This window comes from Centroberyx gerrardi, chromosome 8 (genome assembly GCF_048128805.1).
Source record: "Centroberyx gerrardi isolate f3 chromosome 8, fCenGer3.hap1.cur.20231027, whole genome shotgun sequence".
NCBI lineage: Eukaryota > Metazoa > Chordata > Actinopteri > Beryciformes > Berycidae > Centroberyx > Centroberyx gerrardi.
Genome location: NC_136004.1, coordinates 20257284 through 20270642, shown reverse-complemented (window position 1 = coordinate 20270642; position 13359 = coordinate 20257284). Strand labels below are relative to the sequence as shown.

General features: G+C 43.3%; 1 protein-coding gene across 1 annotated transcript in view; it reads right to left on the bottom strand.

Annotated features, from left to right (window-relative positions):
• Window positions 1-318: 318 nt before the first annotated feature.
• Window positions 319-13359, bottom strand: part of sh2b3 (SH2B adaptor protein 3) — a 47378-nt gene continuing 34337 nt past the window's right edge. Inside the window, exons 3-8 of the mRNA XM_071894900.2 lie at window positions 11695-11796; window positions 9758-9852; window positions 6224-6315; window positions 5610-5824; window positions 4786-4963; window positions 319-4605 (exon numbers count right to left, since the gene is read on the bottom strand). Of these exons, the coding sequence (XP_071751001.2) occupies window positions 4238-4605; window positions 4786-4963; window positions 5610-5824; window positions 6224-6315; window positions 9758-9852; window positions 11695-11796 (1050 nt within the window). The 3' untranslated portion in view covers window positions 319-4237. The remainder of the gene's footprint in view (window positions 4606-4785; window positions 4964-5609; window positions 5825-6223; window positions 6316-9757; window positions 9853-11694; window positions 11797-13359) is intronic.

Here is a 13359-nt window from a genome sequence, read left to right as displayed (position 1 = left end):
TTCACCTGTGTTTCATTTGGCATGAGGGTGAGTAGATGATGACAGAATTTTCATTTTTGGGTGAACTATTCCTTTAATGATCTGCCTGTTGGAATGAACGTTAAGCCAAATTATATAAAGTGAACCCAGTCGTAGTTTCCAGGCTTAATACACCATGTAAGAGGAGCGACGTATATATCTTAACCTTAAAATGACACTTTGTTCTGCACTACAGAGAATCACTATAATAAAGAACAAAGGGACATGCTGGACTTTCATCAGACTCCAGAGAGAAAACACAAATCACAAACTGAAGATGATGCATGATTTTTTTTTTGGTTAGCTTTATTTTACAAAATGTCAAATATACAGTTGATATATATTTATATAATTTAGAAGGCTTATCATAACTGAATGGGACGTGAACACAAACAATGACAGATGTAAAAGCTTTGTTGTGGTTTCATTGGCTTCGGAGGGGAAGATTGAATTGGAATGTTTACAGTGCGAAGTAACAAACACAGAATGAACAGTATTGAGAACACATTACATTCATCAACTGGACATTTTTAAAATAAACAAGGGGAGAGTAAAAGGTGGCGGCTGGGAGGCTGGAAAGGCAGCGTTGAAGTGTGGAAGTCGAGGGTTGAACGTTTACACCTGAAGTACATGGGGATCTTCTCTAGCGTAAAACTAACGATTCTGTTTCTGAGAGCCATATTATACAGAAATTATGAGCAATTATGCAGTACAAAAATGCTATATGCTTGTAATAAGCCCTGATTTGAACATTGCGTTTTCTTTAGGTAACTTTCTTTGGAATTTGCTGGTGCTGCTAAATATTTTTTTTTTATTCCTCAATCCGTGAGCAAGTGCAAAGATTGAATTCTCACACAAATTCATCCATGTAAAAGCCTTTGTTTGCTCTCTGTGCTGTAAGTTAAGGGCTGAAGCGTCGGACATCTCTCAGATATTGCACTACAAGTTCTGCAACACGTCACACACCCTGAGCTTTCAAAGGGGAAAAGCAACAGCAGCTTTCTGGCAAAGGCACAGTCATTCTCCCTAATCATTAGCGAAGAGAGGGGACTGATAGTCAAAATAGTTAATGTTACCGTTGCTTTCCTTTTGCAATATGCAGAATGGAAGAGAGATTTAGGCGTGACGAGGGCCGGGGATGAAGTTAGTTTAGAGTCGGGCGCATAAAGCAAGGAAGACCAACCGTACTTTTGCCAAAATTGTCTTATTCTTGTTCTTTTTTCCCCTTATACAAACACTTACACGATGTCAGTCTTGATCATGATGATACATAAAAGATTAACTACACAACCATTGTAAAATATTCCTTTGGTAGACTAGGCTGACCTGTCATTACGCAACAAGAGGAGCAATCACAGTGGATTTACTCCGGTCATGTTCATCAGGAAGTCAACCTGCTTTTGTGCATTTCTCTAAAAACAGGAAACTCTACAATGATAAGAGGGGAGAGAGAGAGAGAGAGACATTTGAAGGTAAATGGTTATAATCAACTGCTAAGTTAGTGTTAAGCAAGGTTAGAAGGCAAACGGAGACAGACCAGACGAGTCCTAGCACTACTTTTGGGCTCCGTTTCCCGAAAGCATCCCACAACTGGAACTGACGCTTCAAAATTACAGAAAGTGTGATATTTAATCTTGGGAAAATGAAAGGCTACTGCTTTTATGTATACAGTAGGTAACTGTTCAATGAATAGTGTGTTGTCTGTCTCTTGCCAGGATAGTCAAGCTTCACTGGATGGAACAGAGTTGAATCTTGCGTGCCCATCACCTGATCTTCTCATAGTTGGCTAAAGATGAAAAAACTACAAGGTTTGGATCGCAATGGGTTAAAATGTAACTTATCAGATGCTTTTGAGAAACCCAGCCCCAGTGTTGGAAGAGATGAAACATCACAACTTGTGTTCAAACAAAACTGGACACCAGGAGAAAGTTGGAAGGAAACATGAGCTTTGGTAAAGGCACAGCGAAGTGAGTGCCGTCCTTCATTTTCCTCTTTGTCTTTGTGTTATTCCACAGATGATTGATATATTCAATAAATGACAGCTGATTGCTTTAGAGAATCCTGAATGAGAATCTGAGCCGAGTGGATCTGCCTCAGTCACTGGGACTGCGTTTTAAATTGGTGGTTCTCAACCTTTTTGGTACCACAACACACAAAAACTTCCAAGGCACATCAAATTGATCGCTTATATCATCAAGCAAAGGGCCAGCAAACATAAAGCTGGTGGACAAAGCCCGAATTGCATAGAGGGAGAAAGTGTGATCATAGTATTATTGGAGTGTTCTTTCAATATGTGTAACATCTTATGGCACATCTGGACACTTTCAAAGCTACACCAATTGAAAACCACTGTTCTGTTTTATCCCCTTCCTCACAAAGCCTGTCACTAACAATACATCACTCCCATTTAAAATGGTGGTGAGTGTAAAAATGTATCACTGTCTCGTTTTTTGTCTCCTGGTTTCTGTGGTGAAGTTGTAGAAAACTTCATACTGAGATGGAAGAGTAATGCTGTACGTGTAAAAAAAAAAAAAAAAAAAAAGTAGAGTTAGAGATATGATGCCACACCCAGAATTCAAGATCTGCCTGGAGGTGTTACAAAATAAATTTCATATCTACATAGGCACTTGTGTGTGATTTCAGAACACGCACCGGGACGACCTGCAGGTGCGTGTCGCTTCGCCTTTCAGGGGTTGCATCACATCACTGCGTCTACCTTTAGGAGCCCTTTAAGGGTTTAATGCTAAATTCTCAAACCGCGGCAAAAATAGATTTGAAAAAGGTTTCAGACATTTCAAACCTGGATTTAGCAGTTTCAAACACCTGACCTGGATTCAACTCCTATTTTTACCTTGGCCTGTAGAAGGACTCTATCCTAGACACTAGAATACGTCCCCCTCTTACTCCACTCGTTCATTCAAGACGACCTCTCCATACAGACACAACATACACACCATGCTACCCTGGGACAGGTTTCTTCAAAGCATGGGAGCACAGACTAAATCCTGGTGCCACTGATTTACAACAGAACAAAGACGCTCTGATAATTTTGGAAAACCTAGCACACAGACTCTTACTTAGTTGAATACTGTGCCACACTGAGATCAGCACAAGCATGCAAGCCTACACTTTCATTTAGTTTCCATTCGCTTCAATGGACAAGTCTGTCTTGACATACACACACACACACACACACACATCAACAAACAGCGACAATTTCCCATTGTATCAGGTAGGAGTTGCTCAAGAATGCTGATCTGGAATCATTTTACATGGTTCTTCTTAGTTGCTTAAGCTAAGGTATGGAGTGGTAGAAGCAGTGCTAGATCAGTTTCTAGGAACAGCTTCTCCGCAAAGACTTTACCCAAGTTTTCCGCTTTTTAGTTTCTTTTTCATTTTTCTACAAAAGAATCTGTGTACAGAAAGAATACACATTGTTTCCAAAGTACACTGAAAGCACAGTGTGCATTTTAAATACATGAAAATGTGTAAGAGGAGGAATATTTTAGAAACATTTGATAAGAGTACTGACACTCTAAAATAGAGTGCATTTTTGTCTGTGTGTGTTATGGAGAGTGGAGTGTGTGAAGGTGAAGAGCAGGGCAGACGTAAATATCTTCCAAATATTTAAAAGGAGCACTTGATTTAACCAGTTTTGCAGGCGGTGCTTTCCCATCAGTGGTTCAGTTCCAGTGCCAAGGAAGTTAAATCAAGCACTCCTCTAAAAAGTTCACCAGAATTTAAAACATTTTAAAGATGTTTTTGCCCAGAGTGGGAGGACAGCTACACATGCTGCTCTCTCCCATGCAGAACAACCTCATAAAAACGAGAATAATCATTATACTCGACACTATTATAAAATTCCCAAAAATACATTCATTGTGGACAATCAGGGTGGAGGTTGTGAGTCTGACACTGGCAAACACACACACCCAGGACAGACTGTGTGTGTGTGTGTGTGTGTTCTGTCATACACACAGCCGTGCATTCATCAGACAAAGACTTGTAAAGCTCAAGTTCATGAGTCTGCTATAATCATGTTCGCATCATGCACTCAGTTGCTGTGAGTCTCACACACCCACATAGAGCTGGGTGGGGGTAACAAGGGTGTGTCTGTATGATGTGTACATGTTTGTGTGTGTGCATGTGTGTGTGAGTGTGTTTGGTTTACAGGAGATTGCTCTCTGTCAGAGGTGATGGTGGCGTGCGACCCGGCGGGTCAGAGGAACATGTACTGGTTGTCTATGGCCCGCTTGCGGTTCCGCTCCGGCTCCAGCTCATAGTCCGAGTCCCGCTGAGGGATGATGGGCGGGTGGGGGTTGGGGTGGCGAAGGAGGGGTCTCCTCCCCACCGATTCACTCCGACGCAAGGGTGCGGGGCCCGATGTAGGGGGGTCTGGGAGGGGGTTGGAGCGAGGCGGCGGGCGGTGCCCCGACTGGGAGGCGGGGCCGGGACCAGAAGTGGTGGTGCTGGTGGAGGAGGAGGGGAGGAGGCCGGAGCAGCTGGCCAGGCTGCAGTGAGCCAAGCTGGGCTCCGAGCTCCACCGATGCAGGGAGAAAGGGACCAGGACAGCGCCAGAGAGCTGACCTGCCAAAGTACAGAGAGAAAAAGACAAGACATAAGCAACAGATGTATAAGTCCAACTTTTTACATGCCCTCTGTGTTCCTGCTGCACATCTGCTCCGCCGCTACACACAACACAGGATGAGTTTGGTTGACGAGAGATACGGAGAGAGGCGAAGTAGTTACTGAACGGGAGACTCTTACCCTGTGATGAAGGGGTGGAGCCGGCCACTACGAAGCTGGACAGCGTGACGTCACAGGCGGCCCCGCACTCCAGCGGGATGGGGAAGAGGCGGAAGTGACTGAGCATGTCCATAACGGAGGGGAAGCGCAGGTGCTGCACCCTGCACTGACCCCATTCTGTCAGAGACAGACGCAGATGCTGCAGACAGGGAGGGAGATGGAGAGGGAAGACAGAGAGAGACAAGTGAGGCTTCAACACTTCTGTAGCAAGGCAAGATGATTTTGTGTAGCGCTGGGTATCGTCAAGAACCGCAAGATACGATATCGATACTATGATACTGTAGTGACACCATATACAGTGTGTCTTTTTTGTATTGTGATACATGATTATGTGCATTATTGATATGGATTAGAAGACAGGTTAAGGCCAAAAAATCAAAGATGTTTAATGAAGACTAGAAGAGTGATTAGATTTTCAAAAATACATCCTTTTTTTCAGGCAGTTTCAGACTAACCCCAGTTAATACATCACAACTGGGCTTGATTGGCTCCCCTCACTAAACAATTACTAAAATACTTTCCAGTAGTGTGACTGTTCTGCCTGTGAGGACTTAGTCTCTTCTGTGTGCTGTAATGCCCTGAAATAACTTACAATGTATTGGTGTATCTATGTTTTTTCCCCCACCCAGCCCTAATCTTGCGTGGATCGTATGTGAGTTTATTTCAGTCAAGCCTGGATCTACATAGGCAAAGTTAAATAAAGATTAACAGCAAGAAGCGAGAAAGAGAAAAAGAGTGAGACAGAGTTGGACAGCAGTGTTCTATGAGAAGTGATGAGAACGTACTTTCGCCTTTCCCTGGTAGTTAAAGGTGAGGACGTAGTCTCCCCTGCGCGTCTCACTCTGTCGGACCAGAAACACTCCATGCCCCTCAAGACCGGAGCTTTGAACCAAGTGGGCCGCCTTGACACGGGAGATCGGCCCGTGGAACCATGGGTAGGAGAACAGGAAGTGATCAGTCTTCTGGTACACCTGCTCCGGCAGGGCAAAGGTCACCGAGGCTGGAGGGACGAGGAGAGGAACAAAGTAATTTGGATTCTGTTATTAGCAATATAGTTAACCGTATCATATCGCTTCATCAAAACTAGGATTTCTTTTATTTTTAAATGGGAAATGGGCGTTTTATTCACATCAAGTATTTTTTATTTATCTAAAGTAGAGAAGGTGATGGAGATGGAAATGGAGAAACATTTAGAATCAGTGGACTTAACCACTAGAGACTCTGGACACCAGGTCAAAAGTTTTGGGAAGAAATTTCAACCTAAACACACAACCGGATTCTGATTATTGGAGCATGTGTCTGATAGGTCTATTCGGTAATCCATCCCTGCACTTGATTAGCTTTGATTGTATTTACCCAGAGGCAACGCCCCTCAGCCCCGCTCCATCCCGCTACTCACTCTGACTTCCTGACTCTGAGCTCCCACTGCGATTGGCTGGAACGGAGCTGTCAGCTGGGGAGGGGAGGGGCTCCAGATCCACACTGCCTGACCTGACAGACAAGAACAGATTCAGATTAAACAGAACAGGTTCAGATTAGGCATACTGTATCATCCAGACAATACATATATGTTAGGGGTCAGTGGTTCTCAATGCGCGGTCTGTGGACCCCTAGGGGCCCCCCTGAGGAGGACAGAAGTTTCATTCATTTATTAGTTATTTTTCCCACTGGCATTTCACTCGGTCCGCCATCTGCCGTTACGATAAACTCTGAAAGCTTTAGCTCTGTTTTAGCTGGAAGAACAGCGCCCTCTTGCTGTTTTGTGTTGTAAAGCAATCCATCAGCCTCCCCAAAAAATCAGACCCAGTGGCACACGATGCATAATACAGTGTAGAGGCTGCTGATCTCCTCGGCAATGGTCCTGTTTATTTACGGTAATTACACTAATGCCTCAAAAATGAATGTGTTAATGATTTGTTGATGTTAAAATGCTACATGTAGCACCTTTAAAATGGGAAGGAGAGAGAGCAACAGAGATGGGCACAGAGAGAGAGAGAGAGAGGGCAACAGAGAGAGAGAGAGAGAGGGCAACAGCGATAGAGAGAGAGAGGGCAACAGAGAGAGAGAGAGAGAGGGCAACAGCGATAGAGGGCAACAGAGAGAGAAAGAGAGAGAGAGGGCAACAGAGAGAGAGAGAGAGAGGGGGCAACAGAGAGAGAGAGAGAGAGCAACAGAGATAGGCAGAGAGAGAGAGCAACAGAGATAGGCAGAGAGAGAGAGGGCAACAGAGAGAGAGAGAGAGAGCAACAGAGATGGGCAGAGAGAGAGAGAGAGAGAGAGAGAGAGAGAGAGAGAGAGAGAGAGAGAGAGAGAGAGAGGTGGGGGGGTCTAGTGAACATGGAGGAAACAGCAAGCTGAAGGAACACAAAGAAACCGAGCCCAGACAGGAAGTGAGTCCAGTTCAGACCTGAACTAAGACTTACTGTTCTGCTGTATCATACTCACACTACACCCAACGTGCACACATTCACACACACACACTAAGCCTTATAGTCACACTCCACTCAACGCACACACAGATGCACACCCCCCCGACATTACATGGGTGTGACCGCACACACACACACACACAAACACAGTATGTGTGAACATACACAGATGAGAACGGGAAGGTTAAAGAGGGAAGCCAGAGCAAATCCTGCTGAAATGCTGACTTGAGTTCGCAGAACTCTGAATAACAGGAAGACAAGCCTCCTTTCTCCTTGCAGCATGTGTGTGTGTGTGTGTGTGTGTGTGTGTGCGTGTGTGTGTGTGTGTGTGTGTGTGACAGTGTGAGAGAGTGTTTAGAAGCTCAGGTTCCTCATACATATTCACATCAACAGAAAAGAAGAAAGAGACTTAATCTAGCTCTCTGCAACAAATGTACACCTGTGTGTCCATACACACACACACTCATACTAAAAATAGTCAGACGTGCAGTTTCATGAATGACTGCACACTCATATAATCTATAACACAGACCAGCAAACCAGCTGTGGAAGACCTTGATAACAAAGAAAAAAGAAAAATAGAAGAGAAAGAGAAGTGTGTCCCTCACTTCAGTTTATTTACACTGAATCAGTTTCCATTGTGCTGCTGTGGTGTGTGTGTGTGTGCTTGTGTGAGCAAACCCTACAGCTACACATGGTCTTCAAATCCTCATTTCCAGAAGGACCTGTCCTCTGTGTATGTGTCTCTGTGTGTGTGTGTGTGTGTGTGTGTGCATGCACATGAGCGTGCAAGAGCATTCCAGACATCTGTAGAAATGAGAAAGGTCCTGAGATTCTCCCGAGTCTCAGACCTCCCCCACACTTCCTCTCACAGAGCAGCACATAACACACACATAAGCACAAATACACACGCACACACACACACACACACACACACAGGCATGCATGCACACATACATAAGGCCCAACTTATACAAGCTTTGTGGGTCTGATAGTGATGACAATGCCAATAAAGATAGTCTTTGGCCATTAGATGAAAGACAGAAATCTCCTTGCAAAGTATCCCTGCAGTTTGGAAGAGTATTTGGGATTGAGGCTAACAGTGAAACAGTGAAGGCTGCTTGACCACTAAATCTGATTGTTACTTAACATGCATAACAACTTGCCAGAGGAAATACAATCAGCATACTCTGCAGCTTCTTTTCAGACACATTTCAGGAAGTAACATTTAGCTTCTAACTTGTTTTTGCTCTAGTTACGCTCACAGTGCTGTTTATTGTCCATTATGGTTTAACGAGCCAACAGTAACATTTGTCCTTTTGGAGTCAATCTGACGGTCGGCAAACTGGACTTTCAAGCGTTATTATTTTAATGAAAATTGGTTTTGAAATCATAATATTACAGTTACACAGTCTGGTGTAGTCTTCATTTCTGATCTGCTGAACAGGACTTAGTGAAGCCAGCAATGCAAGTCATCTCTTTCTTATAGCTTATGGTCCTGTTAATGTGATTATTTTGTTTATTTTACTTCACAGCACTGTAACTTTAATAAGAAAAGTGCTAGACAAATATAGTATTGGGTCATTCTTATAATTAAAATTATTGTAGCTCTCTCATCACCCAAATAGGATCCTAAAACACATTTATACAAAACAGTTTTTTGTACACAACTGTTACTTTCTCTAAGGACTAGTGTAAATATGAAGTTAGCCATTAGTGATGAATATCAGCCAGATAAGTGATTAATATCAGCGAATAATATCCATGCTCAAATATACTCCAATCTGTCAGGCCCTACAGCAAACTAACTGAACACTCACACACACACACACACACACACACACACACACACACACACACACACACACACTGGAATGCACAGGAATAGGGAAACACAAGCACGAGCACACATGTACATACATGAATGTGTGCGCACATACACACACACACCAACAAATATTCACTTTGGCATAAACAAACACATAACTCAGCACAAGTAAACATCCAGCACACACACACACACACACACACACACACACACACACAGCCAAAGCCCAAGTGCAAAGTATTTCCGTTCTTCCGTTCCGAACTCAAGGAAAAGCTAGGTGAGGAGAGGTGGCAGATGGGAGGATGCAGGTTGCTCTTAGGTATGTGTCTGTGGGAGTGGAATGCGCATGTGTTTACGTGTGTGTGCATTTACGTTTGAACACGATGGGACCCAGCTGGACACGATGAGCTGAATTTCTGATTTCATGGCTTAGTTTTGAGTCGGGCTTGGATTCAAAAATATTGTTGCAAAATGCTCTCAATTTATCATTAGAAAATTAGTGAGTTGGTTCAAGTTTGGAGAAAAGTATTTTGTGTTTGGATCAGACTGGGTTCAAATTTTCAGGCCCAAGTCAAACTCAACAGTTTGTGTTGTATACATGCCTGCATGCATGTGTTTTGTGTGTGTGTGTGTGTGTGTGTGTGTGTGTGTGTGTGTGTTTGTGTGTGTCTCTCACCTGATGCTGGTACATTCTTTTAGCTCTGTGGTCCAGGAGCTGACCTGTTGGTCATTGTCCGTCTCAAATATCAGACTACCTGGATAGCTATTAACCTGCAGAGACAAAGGCACATTCATATGTATGGTCCACATTATACAGACACTATCTAAAGTCTTTAACCTTCGCTTAGGCCTGCGTCTTGAATCAAAAGTATAACAAACCACCAAGCTGCACAACCAGTACCATCTTTCTAATTCTACACATTAATCATACACTGACAATGCATTACAAAAACTCTTTAGACACGCACAACCTACAGAAAACAGACTAGATGAGAAATGACAGTGATTAAACTACTGAGACAGAGATAACTATCAGACTGCTTGGATAGTCTGAAACAGAGAAACATGATCCATACTGTCAAATCTAAAACATCTCTAAGACCCCTTTAGATGTTTGACCAATTTCTCTACAAGCTGCTACATTTCTTGTTAAAGATCCACTGTTAATTTCCAATTAAAACTAATATGTGACGATGCGGCGATGTCAGGGTATCTGCAGGTTTCAGAAAGCCAAATATGAGACTTGAGATGCATTTAATGCTACCTGAATTGGACTCACTGAACAAACAAAATAAAGAAACAAAAAGCTGGCAACAACATTTCTGACTCAAGATAGCCAACGAAGGTTCTGAAACTATAAATGAGCAGTACAAGAAAAAGGACACCAAGAAATTAAATGTTTGTATGTTTGTGGACATGCATGAGGGTCAAACGTGACCAACTGGAAGTGCAAGTAATGTAAGAAAACCGACACTACAGCTGGTCCGATTCACCTCTTTTGGTGAAACTACACAATTTGTGGCATTTCCCTTATGCTCCAACTCTGCCTCTACTAAATATCACCGAATGTAAAGAATCTGTCAATACCACGATCTAATAATTTTATCAAAATGTCACCTTTAGTCTTGAGCCTGGACACAGGAAGAGTCAGGAGGGCCCTGCCTGAGGATCTCAGGCTGCACACAGGATCACACGGAACCAAAAGTTCAGAAAGATAGCTAGGGGCCAGGCCATGCAAAGCCTTTTAAAAGTCATCAGTAAAATCTTAAAATCAGTTCGAAAACAGACAGGCAACCTAAAATGGGGGAGATGTGGTCCCGTCTCTTAGTTGCAGCCTTGCTGCAGCATTTTGAACGCATTGGAGCCATCCTACCTCTTTCTGGTTAAGGCAGGTTAACAAAGCATTGCAAAGCACAGCAGTCAAGGCGAGAAGAAATAAAAGCATGCATAATCCCCTCTGTATCACTGAAATTCAGGACAGATCTAATTTTAGCAATGTTCCTGAGATGGAAAAAGCATGACTGAACAAGCTTTTTCATTGTTCAAAATCAAGGCTTGGGTCAAGTAGGACTCCTAAAGTTCTCGGGGGCAGGCTTAATATGTTGATTAACTGGATCAAAGGCAGGTCGACTTAGGGCTGGAAAAATGCTCTGGGCCTATCACAAGGACTTCAGTTTTATCTGAATTTAATAGTAGAATTTGTTTTGACATTGTTAAACGGTTATGTAGAGAGGCCAACTCACTCGGCTTGACTGAGAGGTACAACTGGGTATCATCAGCATAACAATGGCTGAGATATAACTGTGGGGGCGAACTCGCTGCGTGTTTGGTGGTCGTACGAATTTCAGTGGAGTACTGACATTGGTATGAGTAGATAATGACTTGAATCTTCATTTTGGGGTGAACTGTTCCTTTATTCTTCAAGGTACATGTTGTCTGGGTTGAGGATAGAAGGTTGACGCGTTGTGGATGTAAAACACTCAATGGGCAGACGCAGGGCCGGCGTGTCGTGTTTTATTTCTGTTGTTGTTCTGATGTTTGAACAAAAACAGTTCAGATGGTCCCTGGGGAAGGAATTTGGTTCCCAACGTTAGAGAAGAAACGTGTGCGTACCTTTAGAACAAATGTGTTGAAGTTGTCGGGCATCTCCAGCCGGTTGCAACGACGGACTTCTTGGATATCTGAGCAATGGGCCGTCAGCTTGGGACTGGAGGCCTGAAAAACACAACACAGACATAATGACTGTCAGACAGATCCACATACAACATGACACAGACCTGACTGACACTGACTCACATACTGACTCTCGTGAAATATATTCGACAGAGAACAAAAGAGAAAGAAGGCAAAGTAGAAATTGAAAGAAAGAAATATGAAGAGAGACAAATTATAGAGTGGAAATCCCGTCCTGTATTTTGAACACTCTTTATCCAGCGGGTATGTTCAGTGCATTTTACACCAACCCTTCATCTTACATGACTATACTCTCTGCTTTTCGCAAAGTGGTTTCTGTTAATATTAAAATGGGTTGTCAACCTGCTCCTGGTGTCTGAGGTGGCTGGCCATGTTATATTGCCAAAGTCACTGAATTGTATAACAGGCTGGATAAAATCCTACAGGCTAGTCACTGGTAGTCTGGAAGCAAGGACAGTTTTGTTAGATCAGCTGGTGCAGTTAGCCTGCAAAATGAGTTTTGTGCCGTGAGAGAAATGATTTTGAAAATGAGGGCTCCCATGAGAGATTAAAAAAAATCTGAAAACCACAGCTTTACTACATTTGAGATGGTAAGTATGGATCTGATGTGGGGCGCTGCTGTAATTTTTCTTTTTATTACATTGATCAGGAGGGCTACTGATCACAGTAGACCACTGGACCTAGTTTAGCCATTTACATGAATAAACATGGCTGTGGCCCATTTTATCTTTCTGTCTCCATGTCTCCAAACTGAAAGGAGGCAGAATCCAGATGGCCCACCGCAAGCCTGGAAAGCAACAGCGTCGGTTTCTGTGAGTGTGTGAAGCATATGCATCTGTGTCTGTGCAAGCATCTTTGTGTGTATATCTGACTGTGTATGTGTATGTGTGTGTGTGTTAGAGAGAGTGTGCATGCATGTGCATAAATTAATAACATGCATCTGTGTGCGCACACATACAGTATGCATCTGTGTGTGTGTGTATGTGTGCATTTATCTATATGTCTATACACGTATATCTGCACATGCATCTATGACTGTGTATGTTTGTGAACATGCATATCTGTGTGTGTATGTGTCTGTGTGTGTGAGTGAGTGAATCCTTGGTTCTGCTGAAACTGAAGCCTCCCCTTAGCGAGCAAAGTGGAGTGGGACAGAGGAAGAGCATGATGGGAGCTGTGATGGCAGAGCTCCAGGTTCGACCCCGCGAGGACCAACTGTGAATGTGAAGAATGCCAAACAAGACATGAGAGGCTTCCTGGTGGCTCTTTGGACCGAGACACATACCATGCACTCCTGACGCTGCGAGTTGGAGTCTGGTTTGAGTCCGTCTGAACCCTGAATTTTGTGTGCTAATAGAGCAGAAACACTATAAAAGTAATGTAATATGGAGAGAGTCTAAACAGGGATAAGACCACGTTGTAATGTCCCATTCCATGCAGGTAGGGGCAGAAGAGGAATCTAACTGAGGACCGACTGGAGAGAAGAATGATGGGAAAAGAAGAGTGTGTACTGTGCACAAAGACACACACACACATACACATATGCAGACACATACATAGACTCAAACTAATCATACGTCACTA